General features: G+C 38.5%; 1 protein-coding gene across 2 annotated transcripts in view; it reads right to left on the bottom strand.

Moving 5' to 3' along the window:
• Positions 1-1481: 1481 nt before the first annotated feature.
• Positions 1482-17500, bottom strand: part of LOC143025356 (opioid-binding protein/cell adhesion molecule-like) — a 48698-nt gene continuing 32679 nt past the window's right edge. Inside the window, exons 4-8 of one of the 2 annotated variants that reach the window (XM_076184892.1) lie at positions 14988-15067; positions 8815-8951; positions 6833-7004; positions 4966-5102; positions 1482-3790 (exon numbers count right to left, since the gene is read on the bottom strand). In XM_076184892.1, coding sequence (XP_076041007.1) covers positions 3684-3790; positions 4966-5102; positions 6833-7004; positions 8815-8951; positions 14988-15067 — 633 coding nt within the window. In that variant the 3' untranslated portion in view covers positions 1482-3683. The remainder of the gene's footprint in view (positions 3791-4965; positions 5103-6832; positions 7005-8814; positions 8952-14987; positions 15068-17500) is intronic. The other variant, XM_076184893.1, reaches the window with a different exon arrangement.

The following is a 17500-nucleotide window of genomic DNA, read 5'->3' as shown; positions in this document are numbered from 1 at the left end:
ATGGGTCACGTGAGGTCAGTAACGTCCAAGTAAACAATCATGTCCTTATTTGGATCTAGGTGATCTTGATGCAAGGTAACTCGGTTCGTAGTTGTCGATGTATGATAACTCATAATTTGTAACTATCAATGAACAATAACTTACAGTTAGTAGTTGTCAGTGTATGATAACTTGCCCTCCTTGCTTCGACGACGTACAAATTGTTCTTGTTTCAGATTGTTGCAAAAAATTCCTATCGGGTAAAGTACAATGATGGAAATCACATAAATTAAAAAAAAAAACACACTTAAACATAGTAGAAAACAGGATCACTGTTTATACATTAATGCAGCTCACTTAAGATGCAGCTATGTAAACATATATACTAAAATATTTTTCCCCGTTATAAGGGAGGTAGCCAAAGTCATAGGTATGTACCTACTCCCACCCATTCCACTCCCACCCACAATCCTCATTTGAGAATTATTACTATTATAGAGTTAGACTGAGTAGAATTGACTGTCTGGGGTAAGATTACAGTTTACAGTAGCAAGTGTCTTAGAAAAAATAAAGTATAGGAGGCCTCAACTCCAAATAAAAGACGATTTTTATTTTAAGCCAGTTTTATGAAGAAAAGAGTGCGCATTATATGCCATGAAATAAGGTAATTTTTCTAGAATTTTGCACTATAGTAAATCCTTATATGCTAATGTTCCCTAAACTAAAGCCACAAGCGTTTTCAAAGCCAGGCATGATGGAGAATAATAGGCAGGATATCACAAGTATTTCCTTTCATATATATTACAGTTGAGTCAATACAATTACGGTAGGTAAATAATCACACATTGCACAAGGGCTACAATGCTACCTACTTTTCCTTTGATGTATTATTTTCTTTCTTTCATTTACCCCAAGTCACATTTCTGAATTTTAACTGTCTCACACATTCTATTGCACCAGTGTTTTGACACTCCCATACAATTTTTTGCTTGTATGGGGCTATATTTCATACATACACACACATACACACACACACACACACACACACACACACACACACACACACACACACACACACACACATACACACACTCGTGGCGCAGTTGGTAGAGTTCCCGGCTGCCACTACAGAGTATGTCGAATCCCGCCCAGGGCTGAAATAATTTCAGTATCGCTGCGCTCGTGGGCGGGGAGTTGGGGGGGGGGCGTGTATGTCACAGTATTACCCATAGATCGGTCATATACGAGCTCTGAGCTCTCTTCCGGGAGGTAAATGGCTGTCGATCACGGGTCCAACACGTGATCCAATGAACATGGTGAGTCACACACACACACACACACACACACACACACACACACACACACACACACACACACACACACACACACACACACATATATATATATATATATATATATATATATATATATATAACCTTTTAATCACCATATTTTATGGCTACTATAAACGTTGCCAAGTGGTATAGTTCTATATACAGTCCTTTTCTCATAATCAAAGTGTTTATTTCTCAAAAAATACAGGAATAATGCAATAACAACGAATATATTTGCATGTTGCTGATGTGTCATAGGTACGGCTCAGTAGTACCGAGTCGGTACATCGCCAGCCCAACACGAGAGGTAGAGGTACAATGCTGCTGGCAGTCCCATGCTCTCCTTAACGAAATACTAAAAAATTATTAACCAAGACACGTATGACTTCCAACCTCCCAGGTAATTCCTCACTGACAGTCATCGAAACATCGTTTGGCACTCCTACACACTGGGCAAGTTGTTGTTGTTGTTGTTGTTGTTGTTGTTGTTGTTGTTGTTGTTGTTGTTGTTGTTGTTGTTGTTGTTGTTGTTGTTGTTGTTGTTGTTGTTGTTGTTGTTGTTGTTGTTGCTGCTGCTGCTGCTGCTGCTGCTGCTGCTGCTGATGTTGTTGTTGTTGTTGTTGTTGCTGCTGCTGCTGTTGTGTAAAATCCGAGATAGAATTGACTACTGCCCCATAGATCCCTCTTTGACCAGGATTTCAGGTTTCAACCTCCCGTAAAAAAAAAAAAAAAAAAAAAAAAAAATGGGATGGAACACCTTTTGCAATGGGAAGGCGAGAATGTATAAACGCGCCTCTGCCAAGTGTCAAGAACCACCTAAAGAACTGCAAGATAAGAGGGAGGGAGGAGGGTGGAGGTGAGTGGAATATGTAGGGAATGGCAGAAGTGGGAGTGGTTTATATGCCTTATTCTCTTTGGCTACCCCCCATGTAAGGGGGAAAAAGCCTTTGGTATATGTATGTATGTATTTGTGTCGAGTATGTGGGGGATCAGTGACTGAGCGGGCTTGAGGAATTATTCTTGAAGTGATCAACTAGGAGACGGCTCGAACCTCACTCAGCGAGAGCGAAGACATACGATCCCGTGTTTCAAACCAGATCCGCAGCCCAGTGGATACCGTGAGTCGTGAGTTCGATTCCCGGGACCCGCTACGGGCTTTGTCGCGGTGGTTCCCGACAGCCTGGCCAGGCAGGGAGGCGACCCAACACTGGCCTTAAAAACAGATGCTTTCCCCAACTGACAGTGTTTGGCTCTATCAGGGGTTTTTCACTTCCCTTTTGGTGGTGATTTTTTTTTAGTGAGTTATACGTAGCTACCCCGTAAGAAGAAATGAGGTTTTATGCGCAAAACGGACTTTTGAACGCATGTCATTTCTAATGTACACCTTCAAAGACTGATTATTTTAATCGGTTGTGTTTAGGATTTCCATCCACATATGAAATCTATAGTTGATATCAAAACAAAAACTCCATATGACATAAAATTTTCTCCCTTTCTCATCTTATGGATCTTTCTGTTATCCACACGTTGGTCCCTTTCTCTCAAATTCACGCAAACCTTTTCCTTTTTTCTAGTGTTCCTCTTATCAAATACATGTATCAATTACCTTTTTCTGCTACACTAAACAATGGTGGTATTTCCTTAGCAAAGTTAAGCAGTATCTCATAACACTTAGCCTATACACTTCACTCTTCTGGAAAAAGATTATATGATCGTGAAATATGGGTGAAATATTACATGTTCAATAACTTAGTGCATTAACCTTTTCGGTACTAAGGAGATTAATAGAATAGCTAGGCAACAACCTTGGTACCTTGGACGTGAATAGAGTAATTTGACGGCAATTAGGGTAAAAAAAGAAAACGAAAAACGCCGCTTGTTACGGAAGAGGCTAACGACTTGTAGGTTTGAATCTTGCAAATTACAACCGTCAGGATTCGACACCCGTCATTCAACAGTTTCTCTCACAAAAACGACCATCTGGTAATCAGCACCTTCATACAAGACTGGAAACTGCTGTTGGAGCCACATTTCTATAGACATTCAAACGAGATGTAGTTAAATACATTCATTTATGTTCAGGGAGTCCTTTATCATTTCCACTCAAAACATTCCATGAAGACGAGTTATAGTCATGGCATAATGAACGATAGTTTTCCTTATTTATATTAAACCACAATCACACAATCCATGCGTGTTTTAATCTGGCGACGTTTGTCTCCTCATTTATCACTGGGAAGTGTACGAAGTTCATTTCTTTATAAAACCAAAATGGATCCATCTTAGTGTGAGTCTTTGATGACGGTCATTTTCAGCCGCAAACGAAGAGCTTCGGAGTTAAGTATTTGGTAAACCAGAAGTCGCCTTGTCTCACCTCGACGCCATCGCCGCCAAAACAAGGCCGAGGGTCATCAACAACACCGTCATGGGAGTCATCCGCTCCGCCGAGGAATGCTGCATGGCTGCCGAACTTTCGCCTGAAAAAAAAAATATATATATAAATATTTATGTATATATATATATATATATGTATATATATTTATGTATATATATATATATATATATATATATATATATGTATGTATATATATATGTATATATATGTATATGTATATATATATGTATATATATATATATATATATATATGTATATGTATATATATATGTATATATATATAATATATATATATACATTCCATTGATTCTTTTTTTTAGTTTTCCTCTTGGATTACATAATCAAGCCTGAAACTCATGTGTAATGAATAGAACGAATATGATCTAATGAATAATACATTTTTTTATGCATGACTAGGCCTACATCATAGGGTATTCATGTCAAATGGCATCCATTATAATGGTCAAGTACCTTTCCAGTCTACTTTCTCAACCTCATCAGATGTTCTTTCGTTATAGTAACGATTCTATTAATTTTTAGGAGAGAGGGAAGAGAGATGGGGAAAAGAAGACTGGAGGAAAGAGAGAGAGAGAGAGAGAGAGAGAGAGGGTAGATAAAAAGTAAATAGCAAGAGAGGATGAGATGGGAATATACACGTAGGCATATAAGCGAGAGGATAAGATTTGTAAATATCATATAATAGTATTGTTACATCATTTGTAAAGTTGAGCTCATAGTGTCGCCCAACATATGAAAAAAGTCAGGACGAAAAGGCTATTCAAGAAGCTGCAGTGTGACTGTGAGTACTTGCGTATTTATATATGTGCTGTAGGGAAATGCAAACCGACCAACCAAAACTAGTGTAAGGACAACGGAAGACTTGGAATATATATGTGCTATACTGAGAATACATGATGAGAGTAGGCTACGCACGGAAAAAAGCCACCTCACGACTTTACCCCCAACTTACCCCTCCCTTCCCCACCTCTACTCTCCCCCTTTCCCCTTCCTATCCCACTTCTTTCCCTTCCTACATCTCTCTCCTCACCCCCTCCCCCATCTATACTCCCCCCTTTCCCACCTTCCCATTCCCCCTCCCCTCCCCCTTTCTCCTTTTTCCCTCCATCCTCCCTTTCCCTTTCCCCTTCCTCCCTCCCTCCCCTTCTCCTTACCCTCTCCCTCCCCCATTCCTCTTTCCCATCTTCCCCTCCCCCCCCTCCTCCATATCAGTCCCCTTCCCCTTCACTTGGCACTTACCATCTAGAACATGAACCCTGACAGAAGCTTTAATATTGGCTGCTGCTGAGCAGGTGTAGTCGCCAGAGTCTTGTACCCGAGCGTGGCTCATGTAAAGCCATGACGTAATGTCGTCGTTGCCAAGCGAAGTCTTAATGCTGCGGAGACAAAGAAGGAAAAGCGCTTATGCGCTTCTGTTTGGTGATTTTCTCCATCAGTATTGCATATAAAAATGAGGAAAGCGATGATCCTCGTACCGACCACAGGTTTGCTAAAAGGTAAATAGAAATTAGTTTGCTGGTTGTATAGATAGTAAACTTCCCAAACAGGTGGTTATGAAAAATACAATTCATTGCTTTCAAATGCGTTAGACAACCATCTTCGAAAAATGTGTTACCCATTTTCAAAAAGGTACACTATATTGTCATATAACATCTTTTTTTTTCTATTTCTCTTCTCTCTGTTCCTCGCTCATATTTAATTCCACCAGGTTTATGGAATAATGTATATGTTATTTCTTGGCTGACGCTAAACGAGAAATGAGAAATAAATTGAAGACTTATGCTTTAGATGAATGAAATTATCTGTTGTCGATTCAAAACAAAATAAAGTGATGTTTTGTCTTCTCCTCAGATGATCTCCTCAGAAGTCTTCTCCTCAAATGATCAAAATTGTGTGTCGTTGATCAGAATAACAGTTGTATCAACATCCGAGTCTCTTAAACGTCATCTGCCACTTTCGTAATTTTTCTAATATAGATCCCCATCGCTGACGGGTATATCCACAGAACTCTATTACAGAAATGCCCTTTTTCATTCCTCCAAAGACGAAATGTTGTAAGGTTCACTATATGGATGACAGACAGAGCCAAGCTCTTACAAAATTACTCTTTTCAATCCTCCAAAGAAAAAAAGAAAAGAAAAGAGAATAACCATGATATCTTCAGCGTCCAGAAGAGGAAAAGGAAGACATGAGTGACTTAAGATTCATGGGAAATGAGGAAGGAAAAATTATTAGTCTCAGAGTTACAAAACAAAGCAAGAATAGTATCAATTCCCAACGAATCCCTTTCCCACCTAACGACTGCTTCCCAGGCTACAGAAACACCGTGGTAACCTAGCCCAACCCTAACCTAACCCACGTTACGTTTAGTTAGGTTAAGTTACGTTAGGTTAGGTTTGGCTAGATTTGGATAGGTTTGGCTAGATTTGGATAGGTTTGGCTATGTTTCGTTAGTCTAGGCAAGAGGTTAGGTTAGATTAGGATAGCTTAGCTTATGCCGCGTCCACACGGTCGAGCTGTGCCTGGCAGACTTTGCCCTTGCCGGGCAAAGTCCGCAGACTCTGCCCGCGAAGTGTCCACACGGCTGACGATGGTGGTTGGAGGTTAGTTGGCCGCAAGCAGAGGTTGAGAGGGAGTGGTTCAGTGCAGTACGATAACCATGGTTCCCGCCATACTTGGAAAGAAGGTAGCACTTTACAGCATCATAATTGCTGCCTGGATTAAAAAGCAAAATAAGGAATCACGGAGACATGCCTGGTGCCAGTATACAATAGTACTAGGTAACTTCGGTCTGTACTGAGCGGGTTTGCTAACTTTGCTCGCACCTCACCTCGTGCGTTTGGCAGCGATATCAGTCTTCCATTCACAGCCCGCAAATGGCGCCGGGAACGGACAGTTTGATGGTTTGCCCGCTGAAACTGCCCGTTGTCGAGCAAACCACTCGTGCCCGGCGGACAGTGCTCGACCGTGTGGACGTGGCATTAGGCTAACTAAGGTTGTATTAGATTAGATTCAAGTTAGTACACATGTTCCGATATCGGCGGAGAAACCCGTCGGTAAAAGACTTCTATCCTTGCCTTCCTCTGAGGTTCCCGCTGTGTCTCACCTGAGCTGACGCTCAACCTTCTGGTCGAGCGTGTTGGTTCCCTTCGTCCACGTGACAAGGGTCCGTGGGGGCGCCGGGTTGACGACGCACTGGAGGGCGATGCGAGAACCTACTTGATAGTACTTTTCTGTCACCACTGTTCCTCTTTTGTCACGTATTTCGATGCCAGGCACTGTAGTGACAAGGTGGAAGATCGTGAAGGAGTTACATACATCGAAAAGAGGGAGTACATATAGATCCAGGACAATTAGATGTTCTAACACACTCGTAAGACGAATAGTAAATCCCACATTACAAGAAAAGAATCACAGTTAAAGGCGATCCGTATATTACGACCACTGCCTGTGTTCCTCTTCAGCAGGGAAGAGGACCACAGACTATGGTCGTAATGCACGGATCACCTTCAACAGTGTTTCTTTTCTCCTAATTTGGGATTTGTAATTTACACACACACACGCATACACATATTTATATGAATGTATATATATAAAGTATATATATATATATATATATATATGTATATATATATATATATATATATATATACATATATATATGCCTACAGTATATACTCGTATATATGTTGGTGGTCAAAGTATATAGGTTTCCTGTTGTCAATCTTCTCCAGCTTTGGGGTATATATATATATATATATATATATATATATATATATATATATATATATATATATATACATATATATATATGTGTGTGTGTGTGTGTGTGTGTGTGTGTGTGTGTGTGTGTGTGTGTGTGTGTGTGTGTGTGTGTGTGTGTATGTGTGTGTGTGTGTGTGTGTGTGTGTGTGTGTGTGTGTGTGTGTGTGTGTGTGTGTGTGTGTGTGTGTGATTCACTATGGTCTTGGATCACGTGTTGGATTATGATCGACAGTTACTAACCACCCGGATGAGAGCTCAGAGCTCGTATGACCGATCTATGGGTAATACTGTGACCTTACACGCACACACACACCCAACTCCCCGCACACGAGAGTTGGAGTAACAACCCGCAGCACAGTGATACTGAAATTATTTCAGCCCTGGGCAGGATTCGAACCCGGACCGCCGTAGTGGCAGGCGAGAACTGTAACCACTGCGCCACGAGGTTGTGTGTGTGTGTGTGTGTGTGTGTGTGTGTGTGTGTGTGTGTGTGTGTGTGTGTGTGTGTGTGTGTGTGTGTGTGTGTGTGTGTGTGTGTGTGTGTGTGTGTGTGTAAAGTGTTTGTGATTAACAAGTTTGTAGAAAAAACACTAGGAATACAATGACAGACGACCAACGTTTTGGTTTATCATGACATCTTCAGGTACAGAGAACAAATATAAGGTGAAAATGCGGGAACAGCACAAGATAAGAAACTAAGGGAGGCAACATACAGCCTAACTTAACAAAATCTGTGTCAAGATGATGCCCCTAAACATCTTACTGTGACAAAAAAAAATCAAGGAGAGCAATTAACAAAAAATAGATCAAACAATACATAGAAGATAAAAATACTTCTTTTTCTTGCGGATTTAGTGAGACCTCCTTATATATTTAGTGTATTTGATATCGATGCAGTATTTAAGAATGCTAGCTTAGTCAAGACACTCTTTATCAATAGCTCCCAAGGTAACGGCAGAGGTTGTGTTTACAGCATTGTAGGTTTTTGTTGCTAAATTGGTCTTCATTTTTGTCACAATGATATGAGGAGGACCATCATCATAATGACACAGAGTTTGGTTGAGGTAGGCTTTGTGTACTTTCCCCTTGTTCTTTACCTTCCCTATTTTCTGTTTATATATCGTCACCTTTCATTTGTTTTCTTTATCCTGAAGTTATCATGGACTGAAATGTTCAGTCTTCGGCTATTCTTATTTCCTATTATTTTTCTTTAATTAGTATATGTATATACATGACTGGATAACTAAATTATTTTATCTAGAACCATATTTATACATCCGAATATTTTTCTATACGCTCGCGGGCGCTACACAAGAAACCTACTTGTAACCTTAAGGTAAACGTGTCGGATCTGGGGCGGATGCGTTGATACTTGACATACATAAGTTCCTTCATCCCGCGCTTGTACGTTGCTTATCTGCAGTTTCCAATTGTGAGGATGTTCATAGTTGAGCACATACCTGTAAAGATAGAATATGTGTTAGGTCCTGCCACAGAGAAAAGAGATGGAGACGAGACAGAAGCTTCAACCAGTGAACTAGTAGCATACGTCTCAATCAAGTTTGTTAGGATCAAGTCTAGTCGTGTTGGTATATCTTCGCCTCTTTTCCTTGGTGGTTCTTTTATCCACTGGGTCATTATATTATTCATTTCTATATTTAAAATTCTATTGACCCATGATTCCTCATTTCCAATTCGTACCATCTTACCTCTCCACAAATTAAACCTCCCATCATAGTTATACCTTTTATATCATTAACTGGGTCATTATATTATTCATTGTTATATTTAAAACTCTATTGCCCCATGATTCCTCATTTCCAATTCGTACCATCTTACCTCTCCACAAATTAAATCTCCCATCATAGTTATACCTTTTATATCATTAACTGGGTCATTATATTATAAACTGTTATATTTAAAACTCTATTGCCCCATGATTCCCCACTTCCAATTGTTTTCCATTCGTACCATCTTACCTCTCCACAAATTAAATCTCCCATCATAGTTATACCTTTTATATTATTAACTCATCATGCTGTGCCTCCTTTTTCTAATATAAATGTAAGCCACTGTGAAGTCTCTTCCATTTTTCCCCATTATTATTCTCATTTTCATTATCTCGGCCTTTCCTCTCACCTTTATCATTTCCTTCATCCTTATGCATTTTTACCGTTGTCATCATACCTCCATTAGTTCTTCTTTCCCTCTGCCATATGTTATACTTTACCCCATCTAGGTGAATACCAGTATTTTAATTAAGCTTGGTCTCAACAAAAAACATTATTTCTTGCTCTTTAGATTTTAGATAGCCATAATATTGCTGAAGTCTACCCATCTATATTATTCTAGGATACTTCCAATATTTCTAGTTCATTAATCCTCTTTCTTTTTTTATATTGGGTTGGTTTTCTTCTCCAAAATACCTCCACATCCCCTGATTTATCACTCTAAAGTAAAATTTTGTTTCTTGTTCAACCCTTTTTTGTGTTTACTCTCTTCCTCTGTTGCTTCTTACTTTAACCAAATTTTCTTGAACTTGTCTTTAATAAATCCCATATCCTGTGATTATCTCAGTGTGTTTTGTGATTACAATTTTATTTGCATTGGGCATGCAATTCCTGGGACATATCTGCCTAACCTAAATACGTCTATTTATTCGTTGAAGCCTTCTACATCTTTATCATTGTTTGGACAATTTAGTTTCCTTTCTACTTTTTGTTTCTCTTCCTTTCATTGCAGGAAATTTATCCTCCATCCATTTAACCTCAATGGCATATCTATATTTATCCATTTCTATTTCCTCTTTTATCAGCCTTTCTCTACCCTGATATCCTTCGTTACCTTTTCTGTTGAGCAAGGAATAGAGAAGCCAGAAGATAGGGATGAGTGAAGAGTGACTATGTATAGATGATACTGTTGTGCAAGAAAGAGGGACGAGTGATGGGGGGTTATGGGCTGCTTATGTGTGAATGATATTTTGACGCAGCCCAAAGGGATTTCTCCCCGTCTTCTCTTTTTCTGCGTGAGGGGACGGAGAGGGGGGGGGAGGTCGCCAATTAAGTGAGGCGGCCTTGCTATGGATGTACTGTGTCTTGCTACATTGCTTCGACCCAGGGCAGTGGTGGGCGGGATATAGAGACGACCCGTCATTCGTGAAGAGGTAAGATGAGAGGGGGGAACGGGTGATGGATGGGAGTGAAATGGGTGGGTGCCTTTGACTTGGCTACCCCTCTTAAAAGGGGGAAAAGCTCTTGGTATATAGATAAATAAATAGACCTTTTCTATACCTTCCTTGTACTCTCTCCTTTGTTGTTTTATGATCTTATTAAACTAGACTTCACCTTGTGTATCTTTAACCCCCCCCCCCTTTATGTTCTATGATATCTGAAATTGTCATCGATTTTACTTGGCCATATTTGTTTCAATTCTGTTTTTTAGCTTACCTCTGTCTTCCATCAATATTTCTTTCAAAATATCACACTCATTCTTTAAGTTTTCTTTTGAATTAGTCATATTATTTCATTAACGTTCTAAGAAAAAATTCTTACCCCTCTGGGTTGTGGCTTATGAAGGGCAATCACATCTCTTTTGTTTTATCGTGTCTTTCACAACAGCCATCAGACTCATTTATTTCAACCATTCTTATTTTGGGCCGGTGTCTGTTACTTATCTCTTTGATAATTCTTCTATAATCTGTTTTCTCTTCTTGTTCAGCGCCAGGAGACTTACAGTGCTCGACAAGGATGTACGAACGGTTAGCGAGAATGAGTGATGAGGAGTGTTCAGGACTGTTTTTGCTGAAATGCACAATTCTATATAAACAATTAGCATATGGTTGCATTATTTGACCTATTTTCTATAAAATGTGTGATTTCCATGTAATTTCATCAAAAGAAGTTACGTTTTTATCCTCTACAAAATTACCAACCACATACCGTCCGACTCACTAATTGCCGACCTCAACCAAACAATGACGGTTTTTGCTCAAATGCGCAATTTTATATAAAAAAAATTAGCATTGATTGCATTATTTGATCTATTTTCTTTAAAATGTGTGATTTCCATGTAATCTAATCAAAGAGAAGTTACGTTTTCATCCTCTGCAAAATTACCGACCACAGCTACGATTCGTCCAGCCCGCCATTTATGATCGCTGGTGGTATGGATCAAACTACACTCTATTAAGTTTCTTACTATTGTGTTATTAGTGTACTAGATTGCATATAGTTAAATCATTTCGACTATTTTCTTATGATTTTCATGTAATTTGACCAATCGTGCATTTCAGCAAAAACCGTCGGACGGTATTCATAGCTGTGGTCGGCAATTTTGCAGAAGATAAAAACGTAACTTTTATTTGATCAAATTACATGGAAATCCCACATTTTAAAGAAAATAGGTCAAATAATGCAACCATATGCTAAATTTTTATATACATTCGTGCATTTCAGCAAAAACCGTTCTTATTCGAGTTTGGTCGGCTAGTAATGAGTCGGACAATATTCGTAGCTGTGGTCGGTAAGTTTGCAGAGGATAAAAACGTAACTTTTTTTTTTATCAAATTACATGAAAATCATACATTTTAAAGAAAATAGGTCAAATAATGCAATCATATGCTATTTTTGATATATATGTATATATATATATATATATATATATATATATATATATATATATATATATATATATAAAATGGTGCATTTTAGCAAAAACCGTCCTTGTTCGAGTTTGGTCGGCTATGAGTGAGTCGGACGGTATTCATAGTTGTTGTCGGTAATTTTGCAGATGATAAAAACGTAACTTCTCTTTGATCAAATTGCATGAAAATCACACATTTTAAAGAAAATAGGTCAAGTAATGCAACCAAATGCTAATTTTTTATATACAATCGTACATTTCAGCAAAAACCGTTCTTGTTCGAGTTTGGTCGACTATGAGCGAGTCGGTCGGCAATTTTGTAGAGGATAAAAACGTAACTTCTCTTTGATCAAATTGCATGAAAATCACATATTCTAAAGAAAATAGGTCATATAATGCAACCATATGCTAATTTTTAATGTAAAATTGTGAATTTCAGCAAAAACCGGACGGTATTCATAGCTGTTGTCGGTAATTTTGAAGAGGATAAAAACGTAACTTCTCTTTGATCAAATTACGTGGAAATCACACATTTTAAAGAAAATAGGTCAAATAATGCAACCGTATGCTAATTTTTTTATATAAAATTGTGCGTTTGAGCAAAAACCGTCATTGTTTGGTTAAGGTCAGCAATTAGTCGGACGGTATGTGGTTGGTAATTTTGTAGAGGATAAAAACGTAACTTCTTTTGATCAAATTACATGGAAATCACACATTTTAAAGAAAAAAGGTCAAATAATGCAACCATATGCTAATTGTTTATATAGAATTGTGCATTTCAGCAAAAACAGTCCTCAACACTCCTCATCACTCATTCTCGCTAACCGTTCGTACATCCTTGTCGAGCACTGTAAAGTGGGCAGAAGTCACAGCCACTTATGCCCTCAGTGAGTGGAACTCCGTACCATGAACCAGGCTCTCGGACTAAATCTCACACTTTCCTTGTCGCATTTTTCGTTTTGGTTCAAATAATTTGTATTCTTATTATTTTTCTTTTGCCATCATTATTATTAATTTTTCTAGTATTATTACTTTTCTAGCCACATTCTTATTAACTTATTATTAATTTCCACCACCATTGAAATCATTCTTTTGTCATTGTAACATGTTCCTTTACACTCAGAAAAGTATGGACACATACATACACGCCATTTCTAGCCCTGTAGGACTATTCATTTGAAAAAGCTTGTTGCGAAACTAGTCAAGAATAAAACTCGGAATAAGACTCCAGTCTCTCCTCTTCCCACCCACTTCAACTTGTCAGAATGTCTCAACAAGTCTCTATGTATGTACGTGCATGACGAACCACTATTCATGAACTATTTCGAGACAAAGTGCACTATCCATGATGTCCAATTATCCGTATTTTACAATATCTCTCACAGAACAGGGATTGTATTGAAAAACCATGTAGTAGGGAAAATAGCATTGGTGCACTCCATTGTGTCAATGGTACTAATCGTGTATGGTCCGCTTAAATGACAAGTAAGAGATCCCCGTCTTTTACAGCTCCGTCCATTCATTGCCAACTATGTGACTGATCCTTTCATGTTAGGATCGGTTACACCACCACATGCAACACAAACACTCCCGACGTAGCCTGACATGATTTACTGGACAGAGATGGCTCAGACCATGACCCATCGGACAGGGACAATGTATGTATGTATGTATGTATGTATGTATGTATGTATGTATGTATGTATGTATGTATGTATGTATGTATGTATGTATGTATGCATGCATGTATGTGCATATTTGTGTATATATGTATGTATGTAGATATGTGGGGTATTTATGTATGTATGTATGTATATATGTATGTATGTATGTATGTATGTATGTATGTATGTATGTATGTATGTATGTATGTATGTATGTATGTATGTATGTGTGTTTGTGTGTGTATGTGTATGTACGTGTGTATTTATGTAACTATAGGTTTAATTATTTTTAAGTCACCGCGAGGTAGAGTGGTAGTGTGCATCCGTAGATTTTTGGCAATAATACCTTCAAATGTCAAAATTACATGCACGGTGGTAGAGTATATAGTAAAATAAATTTTATTTTTATTCGATGGATCAAACCTAGTTAGACAAGGTTAAGTTATACTAAGGCTTTGCTTTTATTATCATTAAATGTTGTTTGCTCTGCGTGTGTTTAGACATCGACTCCACTGTCGGAAGGAGGAGGGAGAGAGGAGGTGGGACGAAGACCAACCTAAGATCTGTCTCATCTCTGGTTTCAAACATAAAATCTTTTTAGGTGTTAACTGAAGTTTAATCTGGTTGTGTTATTTTCTTAATACTGTTTAGTCTTTAAACTCCTGCAAGGACCAACGATGGATACTTTCATATGGTATTTCTGTGAAATTGACGTCCGATAGAATCATCCCCACCACCTTGTTTTTAAATTTTATTGAAAATCTTACCGCCATTCCGAGGTGCAACCTAAGTGTCTGGCACTCGGTGTCCGGGCCAAGCTCAAAATCTCTCAATTTTGGCCAGTTTTTCTCTATATTTTTACGCAAGGAAAATTAACAATGTGTATCTACGCCCCTCTCCCTATAAGCTGGTGACGTGGGCACAAACCCACATTAACGTAAGCCAAAGAATATCCCAAAGTTTCTTCCAAAAGAGAACTAAGGGAGGGTCCGAGGACAATTGCTTGTCATTATGAGACTGCTAGTTTCCAGTCATAGAAAATTAAGACAACATTTGTTATCAAATAACTGTAATGGTTTATGGGAGAGCTAGAAGACCCTTCATAACATTTCCTTTTGGTTTTAGCGGGAAATTATTCCTGTCAGCGTGACAAACTCACTTGTATAAATATTATTTCAGAACCTTACGTACTTTTTCTTATCGTTGTGGTAGGTCTGGTACCCCACAGTCAACAGATGAATATCGTCATCTATTCTCCGTATCCAGGAAACCTGAAAGAATATAAATAATAACATTAACAAATATTTAGTCTTGTCCTAGTTAAGACTATTATTTTAGACTCGGACAAGGCCAAAATCTTGTTTAAGTCCAATTGCAGCTTCAGGAGAAAAAAATTTGAATCCGCCTTAATAGAAGAATGTCCCAACTTGAACATCTCCAAAGGTCAATGGTCCCCGGACATAATATCACGGCTAGCTGTGAGCCGTTTGGTTAAAAATCTTCACCCTCCTGACCCCGCTCCCCCACCACTCCTGACCCCGCTTCCCTTCCAACCTCACACCTCTACCCACATATCCCCTCCTTTCTGACTCCACCCTGCGCGACGAAATGTCTTGTTTTTAGCTATGCCTCTTTTCGTTCCACTCACATCTCAATTGTACTTATGTCTATATTATTTCTTGTAACCTGTACTTTCCTGAAGAGGGCTATAAATATTAACCGAAATATAGAAGTTATACTTCTAAGTTTTCTTTTATTCAGACTGTGGGTTCTTCCTGAATATACTGTATATATGTATATATATATATATATATATATATATATATATATATATTTATATATATATATATATATATATATATATATATATATATATATATATATATATATACTCACTCACTCCGTTGGATCTTGAACCTCAGGTAGATTCTGGTCCGCCAGCAGTAATCCTCTCCATACCCTTCGGTCCTGTGCTGCTTCCATCCAGGTTATTTTATTTATTCCTCTTCTGTCCATCTCCGCATCCACTTCATCTATCCATCTCATTCGAGGTCTTCTTCCAGGCATTCTACCCATCATAACTCGTTTTGGAATTCTATGGTCCTCCATACGCGCCACATGCCCAGACCATCTCAATTTTGTTCTACCTATAACATCTGTTATTTTCTCTTGTTTAGTTATTTCCCCTCACCTCATTATTATATATATATATATATATATATATATGTATATATATATATATATGTATATATATTATATATATATATATATATATATATATATATATATATATATATATATATATATATATATATATATATATATATAAAGTGAATGCCTTCGGGGATTAAAGTGTATTGAGAAATAGACATTTGGGGATGAATGTTAAGAGGAGATTATATGAAGGAATTATTGTGCCGACAGCATTGTATGGGCCACAAACGTGGAACATAAGAGAGGAAGAGTTTAAATGTGTTTGATATGAAATGCTTGAGAAGTATGGTATGGGGTTACTTGTCTGGATAGAGTGAAAAACGAGGAAGTGAGGAGGATAGTGGGGGTGGAAAGGGAATTGGGAGATAGGGTTGATGAAAGAGTATTGGGATGGTTTGGACACATAGAAAGACAGTGAAGAAAGATTAGTCAAAAAAGTATGGAAGGCAGAAGTGGAGGGAGTGAACATGAGGGGAAATCAGAGATGAGATGGATGGGCTATAAGAGGCATTAAAAAGAGAGGAATGTCTGTTGAGGAAGGAAAGGAGAAGACAGAAAATTGGGATGGTGAGTGGAGAATGATTGTGTATGGATGATGATGTGATGCATGGAAGGGATTGAGGGGGATGAAGGGGAGTATGTGTGGATGATATTTTGACGGAGCCTGAAAGGATTTCTCCCCGTCCTCTCTTTTTCTGCATGGAGGGACGGAGAGGGGGAGTCCGCCAATTAAATGATACGGCCTTGCTGTGAATATGCTGTGTCTTGTTGCATTGCTTCTGACCAAGGGCAATGGTCGAGATGCAGGGATGACCCGTCATCCAGGAGGAGCCAAGAAAAGAGAGAAGGAGGGTTGGTGAATGGGAGTGCAGTATATGGGGAAGAAATAGGAGGGGGTGCATTTATGCCTTTAACTTTGGCTACCTCCCTTGAAAGTGGGAAAAAGCCCTTGGTACATATATGTATACGTTAAGGCGTAAAATTCTCCCATTTCTCCTCGTCTACTTCTGTCACCTTCAATAATATATATATGTATATATATACATGTGTGTGTGTGTATGTGTGTGTGTGTGTGTGTGTGTGTGTGTGTGTGTGTGTGTGTGTGTGTGTGTGTGTGTGTGTGTGTGTATAGATAGATACACATGTGATGTTCTCGAGGAAAAAAATTCAGACTATCATCTTCTTTCCACCCTCCTACTAAACCCGGCACCACCCTCACCTCCCTCTATGGTTTAGTTTTGTGAGATTGACATTCGGTCTCGGAAGAGGACTAAAGATATCTCTACTATATGTATAAAAAGTAGTAATAGCGGGCTAGTACTAGTAATAGTAATAGTCACAGTAATAGTGGTGATGACACAAGTGGCACTTCCCAGTAGTACATTTTATTTGTTTTGGTCCGGATTCTGATTCCATTTAGCTGAGGAAAGTTCTCTGTCTTTAGGAGTTAGAGTAATTTACATATATTCATAATTTTACTTTGGCTAATC

Source organism: Oratosquilla oratoria, chromosome 5, assembly GCF_046742065.1.
Source record: "Oratosquilla oratoria isolate Oo_2021 chromosome 5, ASM4674206v1, whole genome shotgun sequence".
Classification (NCBI taxonomy): domain Eukaryota; kingdom Metazoa; phylum Arthropoda; class Malacostraca; order Stomatopoda; family Squillidae; genus Oratosquilla; species Oratosquilla oratoria.
Note: the sequence above shows the minus strand (reverse complement) of the source record. Positions and strands in the feature narration are given on the sequence as shown.